We start from the raw sequence: 19,621 nt of genomic DNA, 5'->3' as shown, positions 1-19,621 counted from the left end.
AAATCGCATTATTTCCCTTCGTCTTGAGGGTATTGGAAACTCCGCAAAGAAAGTGATTCGGGCTTCTCCAAATTCACTTTCGGCTAGGTTCATCACCAACCCCGCCTCCTGAAGTCGATCGAAGAACTCCATACGATGTTTTAAATGTTCTTTCCATGTCTGGAAGTTGGAAATAAAAGCAGATTGTCCCACTTTCTCAATGCAATCCTTCAAACGTGGGATAGGATAAGAGTCCATTCTTGTAACTGCATTCACCTTTCGATAGTCCACACACAACCATTGGGTACCATCTGGCTTATGTACCATCACTATGGGTGATCTCCATTGGCTGCAACCCACTTCAATTATGCCATTTTTAAGCATACTCTCAATCCCTCTGTTAACCTGTGCCAATTTTAAAGGATTAAGTCTATATAGATGTTGTTTGATAGGAACAGCATTTCCCACGTCTACATCATGTATAGCCATTTTAGTACTTCCCAATTTATCTTTACAAACTTGCCCATGTGATATCAATAACTCTTTCAGGTCAGTTAGTTTTTCCTCTGGAAGATAACTTAACAATTCATCCCAATTTTTAAGAACATCCTCATTTTCCAATTTAATTTGAGGTATGTCAAATTCACAGTCATCTGGATTTGGTTCGTCACTTTGAGTTAGAATCATTAAAACCTCCTCCTTTTCTTCTCCTTCCCTTTCAAAGTACCTTTTAAGCATATTCACATGACACACTCGGTGAGTTTTCCTTCTGTCAGGTGTTTTTACCACATAATTCACCTCACTTAATTTCCTTTCGATCTGATCAGGTCCACAAAACCTAGCTTTCAAAGGTTCACCTAGCACTTGTAACAACACTAAAACTTTATCTCCACTGGCAAAACTATGAACGTTGGATTCCTTGTCCGCTACCCGTTTCATCACATTTTGTGCACCTTTTAAATGTTGTCTAGCCAATTCACCTGCTCTATTTAATCGTTCCCTAAAATTTGACATGTAATCCAATAATATAAGTTCTGATTTCTCACTCACCAATTTTTCCTCAATCAATTTAAGTGGTCTTCTTACCTCATGACCAAAAATAGTTCAAAAGGACTAAATTTGGTTGACTCATTAGGTGCATCCCTAATTGCAATCAGTACAAATGGAATTCCTTTATCCCAATCCTCTGGATAATCGTGACAATAAGCCCTCAACATTGTCTTTAATGTCTGATGCCACCTTTCTAATGCTCCCTGCGATTCTGGATGGTACGCATTTGATTTAAATTGTTTTATTCCTGAACTATCCATAACTTCTTTGAATACAATACTCCTGATACACATGAGTAAACTTTACCCACACAAGTAAATTCTTTAAAGAGATCTGGCACCTTCTTATCAATCACCTCTTGATCAGGCTGTACAATCTTTTGCACCTCCTTCGCTTCACTTGGGCTTTCCTTTACCACTCTAACAAACCCCACTGTCTTATCCTGTTTTACCACATCAGCCTTCCCAGTGCTTTTCTTCAACCACCAACACTGTGACTTTACATGGCCTAGTTTATTACAGGGAAAACATCTGAAATTTTTCATTTCTTTTCCACCCTCCTGGATTTATTTTTTAATCTGAGGTACACTCTCCTTATTATCTCCTATCAGATCACCTTTACCTTTACCACTTGAGTATTTCTCATGTCCCCAGTTTCTATCCCTCACAGGCTGAAACTGATGTCGGAAACCGAGCTTTGATTTATGAACTAATTCATAATCATCTCCCATTTCTGCTGCTAATCTCGCAGTTTTAACCATCTGTTCTTCCACATGAGTTCTGACGACATCAAGAATTTAACTTTTAAACTCCTCCAAAAGTATAATTTCTCTGAGAGCTTCATACGTTTTGTCTATTTTCAAACCTTATCCACCGATCAAATTTACTCTGTTTGATCCTTTCAAACTCCATGTATGTTTGACCAAATTCTTTCCTTAAATTTCTAAACCTTTGTCTGTAGGCTTCAGGCACTAGTTTATATGCACCTGAGATGGATTTTGTCACCTCCCCATATGTCCCAGATACCTCCTCCGGTAGTGATGCAAACACTTCACTAGCCCTACCTACCAGCTTTGTTTGAATCAGTAATACCCACATGTCCTGTGGCCATTTCATTTGTTTAGCCACCTTCGCAAATGAAATGAAAAAGGCTTCTCCCTCCTTATCGTCAAACTTTGGCAATGCTTGGACATATTTAAATAGATCCCCACCAAGCTTTCGACTATGACGCTCTTTATCACTATCCTCATCACTATCATCCAACTGTACATTTCCCGTTACGTCTGCCAATTTTAACTGACTATCATGTTTCATGGCCATTTTCTGAAGTTCAAACTCTCTTTCTGTTTTACTTTCTTCTCTCTCTTTTTCCTCTCTCTCTCTTTCTCTTTCTTTTTCCTCTCTCTTTCGTATTCAAGCAGCTTTAATTCTTTCTCATGTTCCATTTGTTTAATTTGTAACTGAATATTTGCCATTTCCAATGAGTCAAACTGTATCTCAGGCAACTTTAAATGCTTAGCCACCGCCATAATTACCGCACCTTTTCGCATTTTGTCAGGTAATGTTAACTGCAATGATTTTGCCAAATCTAACAGTCTGCTTTTAGTCTCTGTCCGTAAGGTACTGAGTGTGACCGTCTCCACCCCCAAAAACTTCAGAGCCTCTGAAAGAGCCATTGTCCACAACACACTCCCTACTTATAATGAAATACCACACCTGAAAAGCAACCACAATATGCTCACCCCTCACTGTCTTTAAGTTCACAAGCCAATCCAATAGATAGACTTTTATCCCCCTCGAGCCCCCAATTTGTTATGGGCCAGGGTTTTGAGAACACCAAAGTGTATCATGGAGTTCACCTGACCCACAACTTTTACTAGATTGTGGTATGGGGAGCACATGGCCCACTCTACAGGTGTGGTACAGCAGAAATGGAAAAGTATTTTTATAAGCAAAACAATGTTTATTCTATGAACTCAAGTTAACCTTTTTAAAACATACAGTGAACATCTTAGCAACCATCAATTCAAATACAACCCCCAAAGAATACAACACTAAGTAATCCTTTAAGCTTTCCTTTTAACATCCATAAGTCTTAAAATACCTTTTACCAGAAGCACATTAGGTTTACATTCACTACTAGGACATTTATAAATCTGAATTCACCAAATGATCAAGAGATAGTCTTTTGATGGCAGAGAGAACAGCAGTATACCTGCTTGGTCTGGCTTCAGCTCCAACACTGAAAATGAAACTAAAGCACACCCTGCAGCAAACAGCCTAAAACAAAGTAAAAAGCTGACAGAAAGCCCAGCTCCACCCTCTGACATCACTGATGAACACCCATTTCTTAAAGGTACATTTCTTAAACACCCATTTCTTAAAGGTACTCTCACATGACACAGGAATCAGTCTGGTAAACCTTCGCTGTATTCCCTCTAGAGCAAGAACATCCTTCCTCAGATAAGGAGACCAAAACTGAACACAATATTCCAGAAGTGGCCAGGTATCTCTTATTCTGAGTCTGTGTCTGCTGGTTCTAGAAACAAATAACAAAGAACAATACAGCACAGGAACAGGTCCTTCGGCCCTCCAAGCCTGTACCGGTCATGATACCAATTTTTGCCCTCAGCACTGCCTTGTGCCATATCCCTCTATACCCATCCTATCCATGTATTTGTCAAGATGTCTTTTGAACGTCGTTAATGTATCTGCTTCCACAACCTCTCCTGGCAACGCGTTCCAGGCGCTCACCATCCTCTGCGAAAAAAACCTGCCTTGCACATCTCCTCTAAACTTTGCCCCATAGACCTTAAACCTATGCCCCTTAGTGACTGACCCCTCCACCTTGGGAAAGAGTGCCTGCCCATCCACTCTATCCATGCGCCTCAGAATCTTGTACACCTCTATCAGGTCACCCCTTAACCTCTGTCTTTCTAATGAAAACAGTCCGAGTCTATTCAGCCTCTCCACGTAGCTAACACCCTCCAGACCAGGCAACATCCTGGTAAACCTCCTCTGCACCCTCTCCAAAGCCTCCGCATCCTTCTGGTAGTGTGACCTCAGCCAGTAAATATCCTTCCTGCATCTATCGAGCTCAACCCTATCGGAATTTAGTATGTTTCAGTGAGATCAACTCTTATTCTTCAAAACTCTAAAGAGTACTTACCTGACCTCCTGAATCTCTCCTCCTAGAACAATCCTGTCGCTCCAGGGATCAGTCTGACAAACCTTCATTGCAATTCTTCTCTGGCTAGTATATTTTTCCTTAGGTAAGAAGACCAAAACTGCACACAACACTCCCAGATGCTCAAACACATGCTATTCCCAACACATTAGAAAGCTGCAACAGCTGTGTCCACACCTCAATGCATATACCTGTAAACAACAAGCAAGTCATTTAGTGATCTGGCAATCGGTATTTGCAAAAAATCTCCTGAAGACTGGGTATGAATGCCATGTTCTTACTAACTCAGATAACAGGGTAATCAGAGTTCTGTGGCTATGTCTCTGACACAGATTCCCAACGAGTGATTCTGCTTTGTGTAGGGTCGAGGTGGCTCCAAGATGACATGCCTGGTGATGGAAATTCAGAACCAATTCAGTTTTGCATGGTACTTGACCATTTAAACCTGAGGCAGGCAGGCAAGTGAGCACTGCCCTGTCATAATATCCATTCATATATATAATGAGATGCAGACAGGCAGTGATTGACACACAGGATGACCAGTAAACACACAACACAGTGCAGCCAATCACCAGACAGGTCACTACCACTATAAAGCCACAGGGCATTAGGTTTCCCGCTCTCTCAGGACCCAGCCACTGAGACAATCCGAGTCCACGAGCTGGCAAGTGCAAACACCATGCGGTAGCTAGTAAGTCTGGTCAGGCTACTAAAAGGTTTCCAGTCAGTTCAGTATAGTGTCGACCCACAGCTGAATATGTATATCAGTTTTATCGTTGAATAAAACAGTGTTGGATCTTCTCCAGTGTTAGACATCTGTTTCTAGCTTCCCTGCATCGAGTGCAGTCCACATCGAACCTACCTGCCTAACACATCATGCCCAAAGGTGCTATTGATGATCAACGAATCAACTTGTTTGGGAGTCTCCCCGCCCTCAGCTCCAGCTAACCCAGCAGTGCAAAACTGTAGCAGTAATCCTGAGAAGTAAGAGTTCAAGACCCTTCCAATGCTTTACATTCCTCAGGTGTAGATTTGGCTGGTTAAATCCAGCAGTGCTCTTGCAAACACTTGGGCATAGCTAAAGCTTTAGTGTTGTAAACAGGAGTTAGTGAAGCATTCCTGTGGGGAAAGGTTGTGCGCTCTCCATTGACTCGTGCTGTATAATTGTAGGTTGCTCAGGGGTTTTGTTCAATAATGGGTTCACGCATATGCCATTCCATCTAAAAACAAATAGCTGCACTCAGTAGCACTGTGAGGCCTGGTCAGAAAGGATATAATTAGGTAATTCCCTCAACAATCACACCTGCAGTGCTGTAAATCACTTGGGAACATCCTGCCGTGCGCGGGACCTCTGTCATTTATTTGCCATTGGATTTGGGATGTCCGATTGGCACACTTATTAACGTATTTAAATTGGGTCCCTAAAACTCTGTGCTTCTGCTGTGCAAGCATACCCAAGGTTCAGCAAACCCAATGGGCGACAGAGGCCAGAGCTGCCAGCTCAGCAGGGTTTCCACTTTTACAGCATTGCAGGAATTCTTCTACCAACCACTTGATGAAGCCTCTGGCTACCTCCAGCCTCTCCTTCACCCCTCAGCCCCAATCTCCCCTCATCCTCAATCCCCTCCCCCACCTGTCCTGATCTCTTCCATTTGCCTGTCCCAATCTTCACCTTCACCCAGCCAAAATCTCTAACCTCTTCCTTTTTGTTTGATAAATATTTTTATGCTTTCTTTTTCACATTTTCAACATATTTACAACAACAAATAATTAACAATAACAACAAATACAATGGCAATCCCCGAGCCAACAATCCCACCCACCTTCAAAAAGCTCCCAACATTTTGAATACAAAATACCAATGAAAAAGAATCATCATTAATTTATACATTCCAACCCCCAACACCCCCCCCCCCCCCACCCCACCCCCCCCCCCCCCCCACCCCGCCTAATGCTCAATGTCATCCAACTCATGAAAATGCATGATGAACAGGGCCCTTGAGTTGTAGAACTCTTCCAACCTCCCCCTCGACTCGAACTTTACTTTCTCGAGCGTTAAGAACTTCAGCAGGTCCACCCGCCACGCCGAGGCACAGGGCAGAGAAGCCGACTTCCACCCCAACAGGGCCTGCCTTCGGGCAATCAGCAAGGCGGAGGCTGAGACATCTGCCTACCGCACGGGCTTCCAACCCCGGCCGATCTGGCACCACGGATATGGCTTCTAGGGGATCTGATTCGAGTCTCACATGCACCACCCTTGAGATTACCCTAAAGACCTCCCTCCAATACCCCTCCAGTTTTGGGCAGGACCAAAACATATGAACGTGATTTGCAGGGCCCCAAATCAATTTTGCCAAATTTAATTTATACCCCGCGAAAGACCCAAACACTCGAAACAGCTCCAATATTCCTCCTATCGACACACTTGGTTCCGACACATATAATAGCAAGTCGTCTGCGTACAAAGATACCCTATGCTCCACCCCCCCCCCACCGCACTATCCCCCTCCACACCCCCGAACCTCTCAATGCTATGGCTAAAGGCTCGATTCTGACCTCTTTCTTAACCCCGATCTCTTCTTTCCCCCAGCCCCAATCTGCCCTCCTCCCAACCCTCATCACCAGCTTTCTGCACTCAGGATTTCACTCTACTCCCCACTCTCAATTGCACCCTCCACTAGGGCAAGATCTTCCCCTCTCCCCCCAGTCCTAATGTCCCATTCCCGCACTATCCATGATCTTCTGCTTCCTTAGCCAGGTCCCAATCTTCACCCCGATCCCGATCACTCAAAGTTTTGACAAAGGGTCATATGGACTTGAAACGTTAGCTCTTTTCTCTCTTTACAGATGCTGTCAGACCTGCTGAGATTTTCCAGCATTTTCTCACCTGTAATTCTTTCCCAAACTATCGACAACACCGCTGATGAATGGGAAGACATTGATGATGACTGCGATAACAGCGACTAGGATGTTGCAGTAATCGGCAACTCTGAGACTGAACCTGAGGAAAAGCTGATGATAATCTCAATATGCAGCTCCACAGACCACTCACACATTTGTGAGAGTGACCAAGATGACCCAGTGTAATTGTGAGTGATGAAGAGCAAGTGAGCGGTGCTCCACCGAGCCAAGAAGGGGTGGCACCTCTAGCCCCAGTTATAACCTTCACTGAGGCAACGGAAACCGAGGTGTTCCAGGCATGTCGGTGAGGCCACAGAAGTGGGCGTGGTCATACCACCCAAAGACGGCACAATGCCTGAAACTCTGCAGACCTCTCAGCACACGGTAATAACCAGCACCACGCCAGAGGCTGCTACGTCAAAACACAAAAGCAAGAGATGCACCAAAATCTATCTTCATGTTCTCAAAATAAAGAGGAGAAAGAGGAGAAGACTGGGAGAGCTAGCTTGTCCCACCAACAGACCAGCAACGGAAACAGCGGCAAGTAGCAAACAGTCACGTCAGGAAGTGCAGAATAAAGAGGCCACTGACACAAGTGTGGCAGTCATGGACACAGGCCTTCCCAAGACACAGAGCAAAGAGGAAAAAAAACAAGAAGCCGGCACGTAAACCAGTCTTCAAAGAGGTTGGCAACAGCTCAAATGATCACAGAGATGATCCCGTGAGGGAGGCACAATGATCTATGTAACGGAGACAGACATTGGTTAGGCATATCATGTTTATGGACACCCTAGTAAAACACTTTTACTTTGTTAGACAAATATCATGATTGTATAAAGTTAAAAGATCAATGTTGCTTGTAAGCATATCTTAATGTTTTGTGAGGAAGGGGGATGTGGTGATATGCTTGTAAGTAATATCTCAGATGGATGGTGTGCGGCCTCCAACCAGCAGGTGGCGGTGTAGACACACCATGCGGTTGCAAGACCATGGTCAGGTGACCAGGGACTCCATTATAAGTGGAGACACATCCAGCCATCAGTAGGCGGTTGTAGGAAATGTTAGTAAGACATACAGGAGAATGGTTGGTAGTAGATGTCATTCCAGAGGAGTATAAAGAGACTCCATGATAACGTGCTCTGTAACAGATTACCACTGTTGTAAACCATTGTTGTAAATACCCATCTGGTCCTTTAGGGTAGCCAGTCTGTCATCCTTACCTGGTCTGACCTACATGTGATTCCAGATCTATAGCAATATGGTTGACGCTTAAATGCCCACTGAAATGGACAGTTCATGGGCAATAAATGTTGGCCCAGCCAGTAAATGCCCATATCCTGTAAATGAATTAAAAAAATGCTCCACCTCTATGATCTGATCTCCTACTATCTCACCATTTCAGATCCATTTTGAATAGATTCGCTAAGCTTTTCCTGATTGTAAATATTGTTTTTGAACTTGCAGCAAAGAAATTCAGGTGGTGCAACCTATCAGAGGTGGAACAGAAAAAATGTGCTGAACTTTCCAAGGCACTCCAGGCAGTGTTACCTCCCACAACAAAGAATTCACTCACAAAGTTGTCTTGCATTAAAGGACACAATATAAAGGATTGCATCAAGAAAATACGGGTAAGGAAGCAAAGACCAATTGCGAGACCATCAGTTCATGTTTCTTTATTAAAGTATTTATATGTCTCATCTTATGAAATGTTTCAAAATGCTCCGCACAAAACAACTTCCTGTTGTAAACAGTGACTGTCATAATGCAGCAGAATCCACAGTCTCCATACCTAAGAAAATATATACTTGCCATTAAGGGAGTGCAACAAAAGTTCACTTGGCTGTTACCAGGGTTGATGGGACCGTCCTATGAGGAGAGATTGGTTTGACAGGGCCTGTATTTAAGTGTGTAAAGTTCCAACAGGGCTGGTCAGATGCAGGGAGGATGTTTTCCTCAGTTGGGGAATCTAGAACCAGGGGATACAGTTTCAGGATACAAAGGTAGATCATTTAGGACTGAGATGAGGAAAGATTTCTTCACTCAAAGGTTAGTGAATCTGTGGAATCCTCTACCACAGAAGGCTCTGGAGGCTAAGTCATGGAATGTCTTCAAGAAAGAGATAATGTTTTTTGATTTTAATGGCATCAAGGGCTTTGGGGAGAAAGTCATAATATGGCATTGAGAGAGGATCAGCTGTGATCACATTGGATGGCGGAGGAGGCTCTAAGGTTCCGAATGGCCTATCCTTGCTCTTAATTTCTTTATTTGTACGTAAAGATCTCACAACAGCAAAAGAATAGTGTCCAGTTACTCTTCTCTTGGTGATGCTTATGCAATGAATGTTGGCCGGGCCATTGGAAGGAACTTCCTTCTCCTCTCCAAATGGCACCATAAAATCTTTAACGTTCACTGGAAGCAGGTAGATGGCAAGTTTGTTAATAGCTTAGCTTAAGGGTGGTGCCTCCAACCACACCGCACTCTGTCAAATATTGCCTTAAATCAATTTAGATTATGTGCTTAAGTCATGGAATGGGGTTTGAATCCACAATCTTTGAACAGCAAGAAAAGTGCTACCCATTGACAAAGACTGATATCAATTAATAAATTATACAGTTTCTCAGGCATAGTGGGTTAGAAATTGGCCTCAGGTGGTGACACAAATGGAAGGCATCTGATCCTGCACCCATTATGTGCAGGGCCTGATATTAAGTCCCTTTGACTGGAATGGAATTAAATATCAGGTGCTGTATATAACTGGTGGCAGAGCTGATACTGCCCAATTTGCATCACTTCCCAAGACAAATTTCTAGCCAAATGGTTTCCAATAAGAATAAACAAACTATGTTTTACAGGGAAACAAGGCAGATGCGATTTCATTAGATGCCGGAGACGTCTACACTGCTGCAAAAGTTTATGATCTCACTGTTGTGGCAAAAGAAATGTATCAGGATGGTGAGTCCCTTCGAGCATCATTTCATTTTCAGTCTGAGATTAAGCCAGTCTATTCATAGCTTTGTTGTCACATTTGATCTCTAGATGGGCTTCCAGTCTCATATTTGTGTTGTGTCTATTATGGCTCATTTTCACCTCCATAATATTTCTTGACTTGCCTGTGTCTTAGCTCCTCTGATAACTGGAATTCTCATTCACGCCTTCACTACCTCTAGACTTGAATATTCCAATTAAGGTTAAAATCAGATCAATGGGGTGGCATTGTGTGCAGTGGTTAGCACTGCTGCCTCATGGCGCCGAGGACCCGGGTTCAATCTTGGCCTCAGGTCACTGTCCGTGTGGGGTTTGCACATTCTCCCTGTGTCTGCGTGGGTTTCACCCCCACAACCCAAAGATGTGCAGGGTAGGTGGATTGGCCACGCTAAATTGCCCCTTAATTGGGGAAAAAAAAAGAATTGGGTACTCTAGATTTTAAAAAGAAATCAGGTCAGCCATGATCTTATTGAATGGCGAGCGGGCTCGAGGGGCTGAGTTGCCCACTCCTGCTCCTAATTCATGTTCATATACATGTAATGCACTTCTGGTTGGTCTCTCTCATTCTACCCTCTGTAATTTGAAGTAATTTAAAACTTTGCTGCCGTGTCTTCATCGCAGCAAGTTTTGTTCATCTATCACCCCTGTGCTTGCTGACTTTTATTGACTCTTGGTAAAGCAACGCCTTGATTTTCAAATTCTCAGCCTTGTTTTCAAACCCTCTCGCCCCTCTCTATCTCTGTAACCTCCTCCAGCTCAACAGCAAGGTGGAGTTGATAGTATTGATGTGGAGATGCCAGCGTTGGACTGGGGTGAGCACAGTAAGAAGTCTTACAACACCAGGTTAAAGTCCAACAGGTTTATTTCAAATCACAAGCTTTCGGAGCACAGGATTCACCTGAGGAAGGAGCAGTGCTCCAAAAGCTAGTGATTTGAAACAAACCTGTTGGACTTTAACCTGGTGTTGATAGTATTGCCATTGGACTAGTAATCCAGAGACCCAGGGTAATGCTGTGCTCAAATGTGGCCTTGGCAGATGGTGAAACCTGAATTAAATTTTTAAAAACTGGAATTAAAACTCTAATGATGACCATGAAACCATTGTCAGAAAAATCTGGTACACTAATGTAATTTAGTGATGGAAATCTTCCATCTTTACCTGGTCTAAAGTAAAGTAATCATAGTCCCAGATGACCATAGGCTGCTTTCTTCCAAGATATCTCTGCTCCTCTAATCCTGACTTCTTGCACACTCCCAGTTATAATTGCTCCACCATTGGTGGCTGTGCAATGGACGGCACGGTAGCACAGTGGTTAGCACTGCTGCTTCACAGCACCAGAGTCCCAGGTTCGATTCCCGACTTGGGTCACTGTCTATGAGGAGTCTGCCCGTTCTCCCCGTGTCTGCGTGGGTTTTCTCCGGGTGCTCCGGTTTCCTCCCACAAGTCACGAAAAACGTGCTGTTAATTTGGACATTCTGAATTCTCCCTCCATGTACCTGAACAGTCGCCGGAATGTGCCGACTTGGGGCTTTTCACAGTAACGTCATTGCAGTGTTCATGTAAGCCTACTTGTGACAATAAATATTATTAATTAATTAGTTGTCTGGGCCCCAAGCCCTCTCTAACTCACTTCCCTCCTTTAAGACACTTCTTTGAGCAAGCTTTTGATCACCTGACCTAATATCTCCTTATGTGCCTCAGTGTCATGCTTTGTTTTATAATGCTCCTGGCTTGGGGCATTTCATTACATTAAACGCCAAATATAAGTATAAGTTATTGTTATTCCGTGCTCCGTTTCTACTTTTGATCTGGGAAATATGTCATACTAAATAAGTCAAATCGTTGAACAATGATAAATTATAACATATGGTCCAGATCTAAACCCACACTGAACCTGACTAGAGAGTGTTTGATATCAGCATAGAGAAAGAACATACTTAATCAGTCATTTCTGAGGTACAGAAATTCCTTCCCTTCATACAAAGAATAAAAAAGGATTTTAGCTGCAGGTCTTGTAGCCTGACATTTAACTATCATCCTTCCTGTTCTGTCTGCAAGGTGGCTGTTTGTATTCTGTGGCAGTAGTGCGAAATGAAAGCCTTGATATTCGGCAGCTTAGAGGAAAGAGAAGCTGTCACAATGGAGCTAGACGAACGGCAGGCTGGAACATTCCCCTAGGATTCCTGGTATCCCGGAATTACCTCCACTGGCACGAGAATCAAACCGTGATTGAAGGTAACTGTCATGTGAAAGTACCTTTAAGAAATGGGTGTTTATTACTGCAGTGATGTCAGAAAGTGGGTGGAGCTGGGCTATCTGTCAGTTTTTTACTTTTGTTTTAGGCTGTTTGCAGCAGGGTGTGTTTTAGTTTCGTTTTCAGAGCTGGATAGCTGCAGTCACAGCCAGGAGGTGTATTAGAGTCTCTCTCTGTAATCTAAAGAATGTAAATCGACCCTTTGGTGATTTAAAACTAATAACTGCTCTCAATAGTGACTTTAACCTGATGTGCGTCTGTTAAAGGTTTTGTTTTAAGTCTTATGGATGTTAAAAGGACAGCTTAAGGATTACTTAGTGTTGTATTCTAACTACTACCAGTAGTGACTTTAACCTGATGTGCTTCTGGTAAAAGTTGTTTTAAGTCTTATGTATGTTGTTTGGGAAGTTATTAAGGATTACTTAGTGTTGTATTCTTTGGGGTTTGTATTTGAATTGATGGTTGCTAAGATGTTCATTGCATGTTTTTAAAAGGTTACTTGAGTTCATAGAATAAATATTATTTTGCTTTAAAAAATACTTTTCCATTTCTGCTGCACCACACCTGTAGAGTGGGCCGTGTGCTCCCCATACCACAATCTAGTAAAAGATGTGGGTCAGGTGAAATCCATGATGCACTTTGGGGTTCTCTAAACCCTGGCCCATAACAAATTGTGGGCTCGTCTGGGATAAAAGTCTATCTATTGGATTGGCTTTGTGAACTTAAAGACAGTGAGGGATGAGCATATTGTGGGTGCTTTTCAGGTGTGGTATTTCAGTTTAAGTAGGGAGTGTGTTGTGGACTATGGCTCTTTCAGAGGCTCAGATGTTTTTGGGGGTGGAGATGGTCACACGCAGTACCTTACGGATAGAGACTAAAAGCAGACTGTTAGATTTGGCAAAAACATTGCAGTTAACATTACCTGACAAAATGCAAAATGATGAGGTAATTATAGCGGTGGCTAAGCATTTAAAGTTGCCTGAGATGCAGTTTGACTCATTGGAAATGTCAAAAATTCAGTTACAAATTAAACAAATGGAATATGAGAAAGAATTAAAGCTGCTTGAATACGAAAGAGAGAGAGAGGAACAAGAAAGAGAAAGAGAAAGAGAGAGAGAGAGGAAAAAGAGAGAGAAGAAAGGAAAACAGAAAGAATAGCCCTAGCAGAACAAAAAGAAAGAGAAAGGGAGATACAGATCAGGGAAAAAGATAAAGAGAGAGAGTTTGAACTTCAGAAAATGGCCATGAAACATGACAGTCAGTTAAAATTGGCAGCCATCAAGGGAAACGTACAGTTGGATGATAGTGATGAGGATAGTGAGAAAGAGCGTCATAGTCAAAGGCTTGTTGGGAATCTATTTAAATATGCCCAGGCATTGCCAAGGTTTGAAGAGAAGGAGATAGAAGCCTTTTTCATTTCATTTGAGAAGGTAGCTAAACAAATGAAATGGCCACAGGATATGTGGGTATTACTGATTCAAACAAAGCTGATAGGTAGGGTCAGTGAAGTGTTTCCATCACTACCGAGGAGGTATCTGAGACATATGAGGAGGTGAAAAAATCCATCTTAGGTGCATATGAACTCGTGCCTGAAGCCTACAGACAAAGATTTAGAGATTTAAGGAAAGAACCTGGTCAAACATACATGGAGTTTGAAAGGATCAAACAGAGTAATTTTGATAGGTGGATAAGGGCTTTGAAAATAGATCAAACGTATGAAGCTCTTAGAGAAATTATACTTTTGGAGGAGTTTAAAAGCTCAATTCATGATGTAGTGAGAACTCATGCGGAAGAGCAAAAGGTTAAAAGTGCAAGATTAGCAGCAGATTTGCAGATGGTTATGAATTAGTTCATAAATTAAAGCTTGGTTTCCAACATCAATTTCAGCCTGTGAGGGATAGAAATTGGGGATGTGAGAAATACTCAAATGGTAAAGGTAAAGGTGATCTGATAGGAGATAATAAGGAGAGTGTACCTCAGATTAAAAAATAAATCCAGGAGGGTGGAAAAGAAATTATAAATTTCAAATGTTTCACTGTAATAAACTCGGCCATGTAAAGTCACAGTGTTGGTGGTTGAAGAAAAGCACTGGGAAGGCTGATGTGGTAAACAGGATAAGACAGTGGGGTTTGTTAAAGTGGTAAAGAAAAGCCCAAGTGAAGTGAAGGAGGTGCAAAAGATTGTACAGCCTGATCAAGAAGTGATTGATAAGAAGGTGCCAGATCTCTTTAAAGAATTTACTTGTGTGGTTAAAGTTTACTCATGTGCATCAGGAGGGGTAGGTAAAGAAGTCACAATTTTAAGAGGTACGGGAGCTAGTCAATCTTTAATGGTAAGAGATGAGGAGTTATGTAGTCTGGGAAGAATATTGCCAGAAAAGGTGGTAATATGTGGAATTCAGGGTGAGAGGTGTAGTGTTCCATTATATAAGGTAAGGTTGGAAAGTCCAGTGAAGAGTGGTGAAGTGGTAGTAAGAGTAATAGATAAACTATCTTGTCCAGGAATACAGTTTATCTTGGGTAATGATATAGCTGGATCGCAGGTGGGAGTGATGCCCACTGTGGTTGATAAGCCAGTGGAAAATCAGTCAACTCAAGTGTTGAAGGATGAATATCCTGGGATTTTTCCGGATTGTGTAGTAACAAGGTCGCAAAGTCACAGGTTATGACAAGAGAAGAAATCAAAGAGTGAAGATGAAGTTGAAGTGCAATTATCAGAAACGATTTTTGATCAGATGGTTGAAAAAGAACAAGAAGTTTGAGGCGGGTATTTTTAGTTCAGGAAAATTGGCGGAGTTACAACAGAAAGACATAGAAATAAAACGGATGTATCAGAAAGCATACATGGAAGAGGATTCTGAGTGTATACCAGAGTGTTAAAAAGTAATGTCTTGACGAGAAAATGGAGACCTTTCCATTTGCAGGCGGATGAAAAGTGGGCAGAAGTTCATTAAGTAGTATTGCCGGTAGGGTATAGAAAGGAGGTGTTGTGAGTTGCACATGAGGTACGAGTGGGAGGTCATTTGGGAATAAAGAAAACTCAAGCTAAAATCCAAAAACATTTTTATTGGCCTGGACTACATAAAGATGTAGTTAAACTTTGTCAATCATGTCACACATGTCAAGTGATAGGGAAACCTCAAGCAGTGATAAAACCAGCACCCTTAATACCCTTTCCCGCATTTGAGGAACCTTTTACAAGAGTCCTAATTGATTGCGTAGGACCGCTTCCTAAAACGAAAAGTGGGAATCAATATCTTTTGACTATAATGGATGTGTCTACTAGGTTTCCAGAGGCCATTCCAGTACGTAATATTACAGCTAAAAAGATTGTGGAGGAGTTACTTAAATTCTTTACTCGATATGGACTACCCACAGAAATACAATTGGATCAAGGATCAAATTTTACCTCAAGATTATTCAAAGAGGTTATGGATAGCTTAGGAATAAAACAATTTAAATCAACTGCGTACCATCCAGAATCGCAGGGAGCATTAGAAAGGTGGCATCAGACATTAAAGACAATGTTGAGGGCTTATTGTCATGGTTATCCAGAGGATTGGGATAAAGGAATTCCATTCGTACTGTTTGCAATTGGGGATGCACCTAATGAGTCAACCAAATTCAGTCCTTTTGAACTATATTTTCGTCATGAGGTGAGAGGACCTCTTAGATTGATGAAGGAAAAATTGCTGAGTGAGAAATCGGAACTTACATTATTGGATTACGTATCAAATTTTAGGGAACGATTAAATAAAGCAGGTGAATTGGCTAGACAACATTTAAAAGTTGCACAAAATGTGATGAAACGGGTAGCGGACAAGAAAGTTTGTAGTTTTGCCAGTGGAGATAAAGGTTTAGTATAGTTACCAGTGGTAGGTGAACCTTTAAAAGCAAGGTTTTGTGGACCGTATCAGATTGAAAGGAAATTAAGTGAGGTGAATTATGTGGTATAAACACCAGATAGAAGGAAGACTCACCGAATGTGTCATGTGAATATGCTAAAAAGGTACTTTGAAAGGGAAGGAGAGAAAAAGGAAGGGGTTTTAATGATTCTAACTCAAAGTGACGAACCAAATCCAGATGACTGTGAATTTGACATACCTCAAATTAAATTGGAAAACGAGAATGTTCTTAAAAATTGGGATAAATTGTTGAGGTACCTTCCAGAGGAAAAACAGACTGACCTGAAAGAATTATTGATATCACATGGGCAAGTTTGTCGAGATAAATTGGGAAGTACTAAAATGGCTATACATGGTGTAGATGTGGGAAATGCTATCAAACAACATCCATATAGACTTAATCTTTTAAAATTGGCACAGGTTAACAAAGAGATTGAGAGTATGCTTAAAAATGGCATAATTGAAGTGGGGTGCAGCCAATGGAGCTCACCCATAGTGATGGTACCTAGACCAGATGGTACCCAACGGTTGTGTGTGAACTATCGAAAGGTTACTGCAGTTACAAGAGTGGACCCTTATCCTATCCCACGTTTGGAGGATTGCATTGAGAAAGTGGGACAATCAGCTTTTATTTCCAAACTGGATTTACTTAAAGGTTACTGGCAGGTACCTTTATCCGAAAGGGCGAAGGAGACTTCGGCTTTTGTGACTCCAAATGGTATAAATCAATTCAAAGTTATGCCATTTGGCATGAAAAACCCCCCAGCCACATTTCAAAGTTAACTTACAAAGTTGTTTCAGGATTACCCAATTGTGCGCTATACATCGACGATTTTCAGCCAGACATGGAAAGAACATTTAAAACATCTGATGGAGACTTCAGGAGGCGGGTTTGGTGATAAACCTAGCCAAAAGTGAATTTGGAAAAGTCCAAGTCACTTTCCTTGGCCATACAATTGGACAGGGTCGAATGATCCCACGGGATGTGAAAACGAAAGTTATTGCGGAGTTTCCGATACCCTCGATACGACAGAAGGTAATGCAATTTCTTGGTATGAGTGGATTTTACCGGACATTTGTACCGAATTTCAGCAGTGTGGTCGCTCCACTGACGGACTTGCTCAAGAAGCGTAACAAATTCCAGTGGACAGCCGAGTGACAACAGGCATTTGACGGCCTGAAGGCTGTGTTAACCACTGCTCCTGTGTTAGCCATCCCAAATTATACAAAACCAATCAAAGTGGCTGTTGATGCGAGTGATGTGGGCGTAGGTGCGGTGCTTCTACAAGGCGACATCGAAGGGCTAGAGCGGCCTGTTGGTTATTTTTCAGAGAAATTGAATTCTCACCAAAAAAAGTATTGAACGATTGAGAAGGAGACGTTGAGTTTGGTGCTAGCTTTGCAACATTTTCACATTTATGTGACCAGCAATCCGTCTGACACCATTATATATACTGATCATAACGTTTTTGGAGCGATTCCGGAATAACAATGCAAGGCTGTTTCACTGGAGTTTATTGTTACAGCCATCTGATTTAAAATTAGTACATGTGGCAGGACCAGAAAACGTGATAGCCGATGCTTTGTGACGAATGTGATGAACAAAAGAAATTTCAGTTGGAGGAAGAAGAAAAAAAAAAGAAATGGACTATATTATTATATCTGTTTGCGTGATAGCCGATGCTTTGTCACGAATGTGATGAACAAAAGAAATTTCAGTTGGAGGAAGAAGAAAAAAAAAGAAATGGACTACATTATTATATCTGTTGTTTTTTGAACCGAAAATGTATATTTACTGTGTGCATTTCTTAAAGGATAGTGAAAAGGTGAAAAATGAAACCATCTTGAAGTTGATGTTTTTTTTTTTCTTGGGGGGAGGTGTCATGTGAGAGTACCTTGAAGAAATGGGTGTCTATTACTACAGTGATGTCAGAGAGTGGGTGGAGCTGGGCTGTCTGTCAGCTTTTTACTTTCATTTTAGGCTGTTTGCTGCAGGGTGTGTTTTAGTTTCATTTTCAGAGCTGGATAGCTGCAGTCACAGCCAGAAAGTGTATTAGAGTCTCTCTCTGTAATCTAAAGAATGTAAATCGACCCTTTGGTGATTTAAAACTAATAACTGCTCTCAATAGTGACTTTAACCTGATGTGCGTCTGTTAAAGGTTTTGTTTTAAGTCTTATGGATGTTAAAAGGACAGTTTAAGGATTACTTAGTGTTGTATTCTAACTACTACCAGTAGTGACTTTAACCTGATGTGCTTCTGGTAAAAGTTGTTTTAAGTCTTATGTATGTTGTTTGGGAAGTTATTAAGGATTACTTAGTGTTGTATTCTTTGGGGTTTGTATTTGAATTGATGGTTGCTAAGATGTTCATTGCATGTTTTTAAAAGGTTACTTGAGTTCATAGAATAAATATTATTTTGCTTTAAAAAATACTTTTCCATTTCTGCTGCACCACACCTGTAGAGTGGGCCGTGTGCTCCCCATACCACAATCTAGTAAAAGATGTGGGTCAGGTGAAATCCATGATGCACTTTGGGGTTCTCTAAACCCTGGCCCATAACAAATTGTGGGCTCGTCTGGGATAAAAGTCTATCTATTGGATTGGCTTTGTGAACTTAAAGACAGTGAGGGGTGAGCATATTGTGGGTGCTTTTCAGGTGTGGTATTTCAGTTTAAGTAGGGAGTGTGTTGTGGACTATGGCTCTTTCAGAGGCTCAGATGTTTTTGGGGGTGGAGATGGTCACACGCAGTACCTTACGGATAGAGACTAAAAGCAGACTGTTAGATTTGGCAAAAACATTGCAGTTAACATTACCTGACAAAATGCAAAATGATGAGGTAATTATGGCGGTGGCTAAGCATTTAAAGTTGCCTGAGATGCAGTTTGACTCATTGGAAATGTCAAAAATTCAGTTACAAATTAAACAAATGGAATATGAGAAAGAATTAAAGCTGCTTGAATACGAAAGAGAGAGAGAGGAACAAGAAAGAGAAAGAGAAAGAGAGAGAGAGAGGAAAAAGAGAGAGAAGAAAGGAAAACAGAAAGAATAGCCCTAGCAGAACAAAAAGAAAGAGAAAGGGAGATACAGATCAGGGAAAAAGATAAAGAGAGAGAGTTTGAACTTCAGAAAATGGCCATGAAACATGACAGTCAGTTAAAATTGGCAGCCATCAAGGGAAACGTACAGTTGGATGATAGTGATGAGGATAGTGAGAAAGAGCGTCATAGTCAAAGGCTTGTTGGGAATCTATTTAAATATGCCCAGGCATTGCCAAGGTTTGAAGAGAAGGAGATAGAAGCCTTTTTCATTTCATTTGAGAAGGTAGCTAAACAAATGAAATGGCCACAGGATATGTGGGT

At 41.7% G+C, this 19,621-nt stretch overlaps 1 protein-coding gene across 1 annotated transcript in view; it reads left to right on the top strand.

Moving 5' to 3' along the window:
* The window catches only part of sxph (saxiphilin), a 364,013-nt gene that overhangs the window by 37,843 nt on the left and 306,549 nt on the right, over window positions 1-19,621 (top strand). The window contains exons 2-4 of the mRNA XM_072498706.1: window positions 8,581-8,744; window positions 9,969-10,068; window positions 12,161-12,337. Of these exons, the coding sequence (XP_072354807.1) occupies window positions 8,581-8,744; window positions 9,969-10,068; window positions 12,161-12,337 (441 nt within the window). The remainder of the gene's footprint in view (window positions 1-8,580; window positions 8,745-9,968; window positions 10,069-12,160; window positions 12,338-19,621) is intronic.

The sequence above is a fragment of the Scyliorhinus torazame genome, chromosome 1 (genome assembly GCF_047496885.1).
Source record: "Scyliorhinus torazame isolate Kashiwa2021f chromosome 1, sScyTor2.1, whole genome shotgun sequence".
Lineage (NCBI taxonomy): Eukaryota > Metazoa > Chordata > Chondrichthyes > Carcharhiniformes > Scyliorhinidae > Scyliorhinus > Scyliorhinus torazame.
The sequence above is the reverse complement of the archived record's forward strand: the minus strand, read 5'-3'. Positions and strand labels throughout refer to the sequence as shown.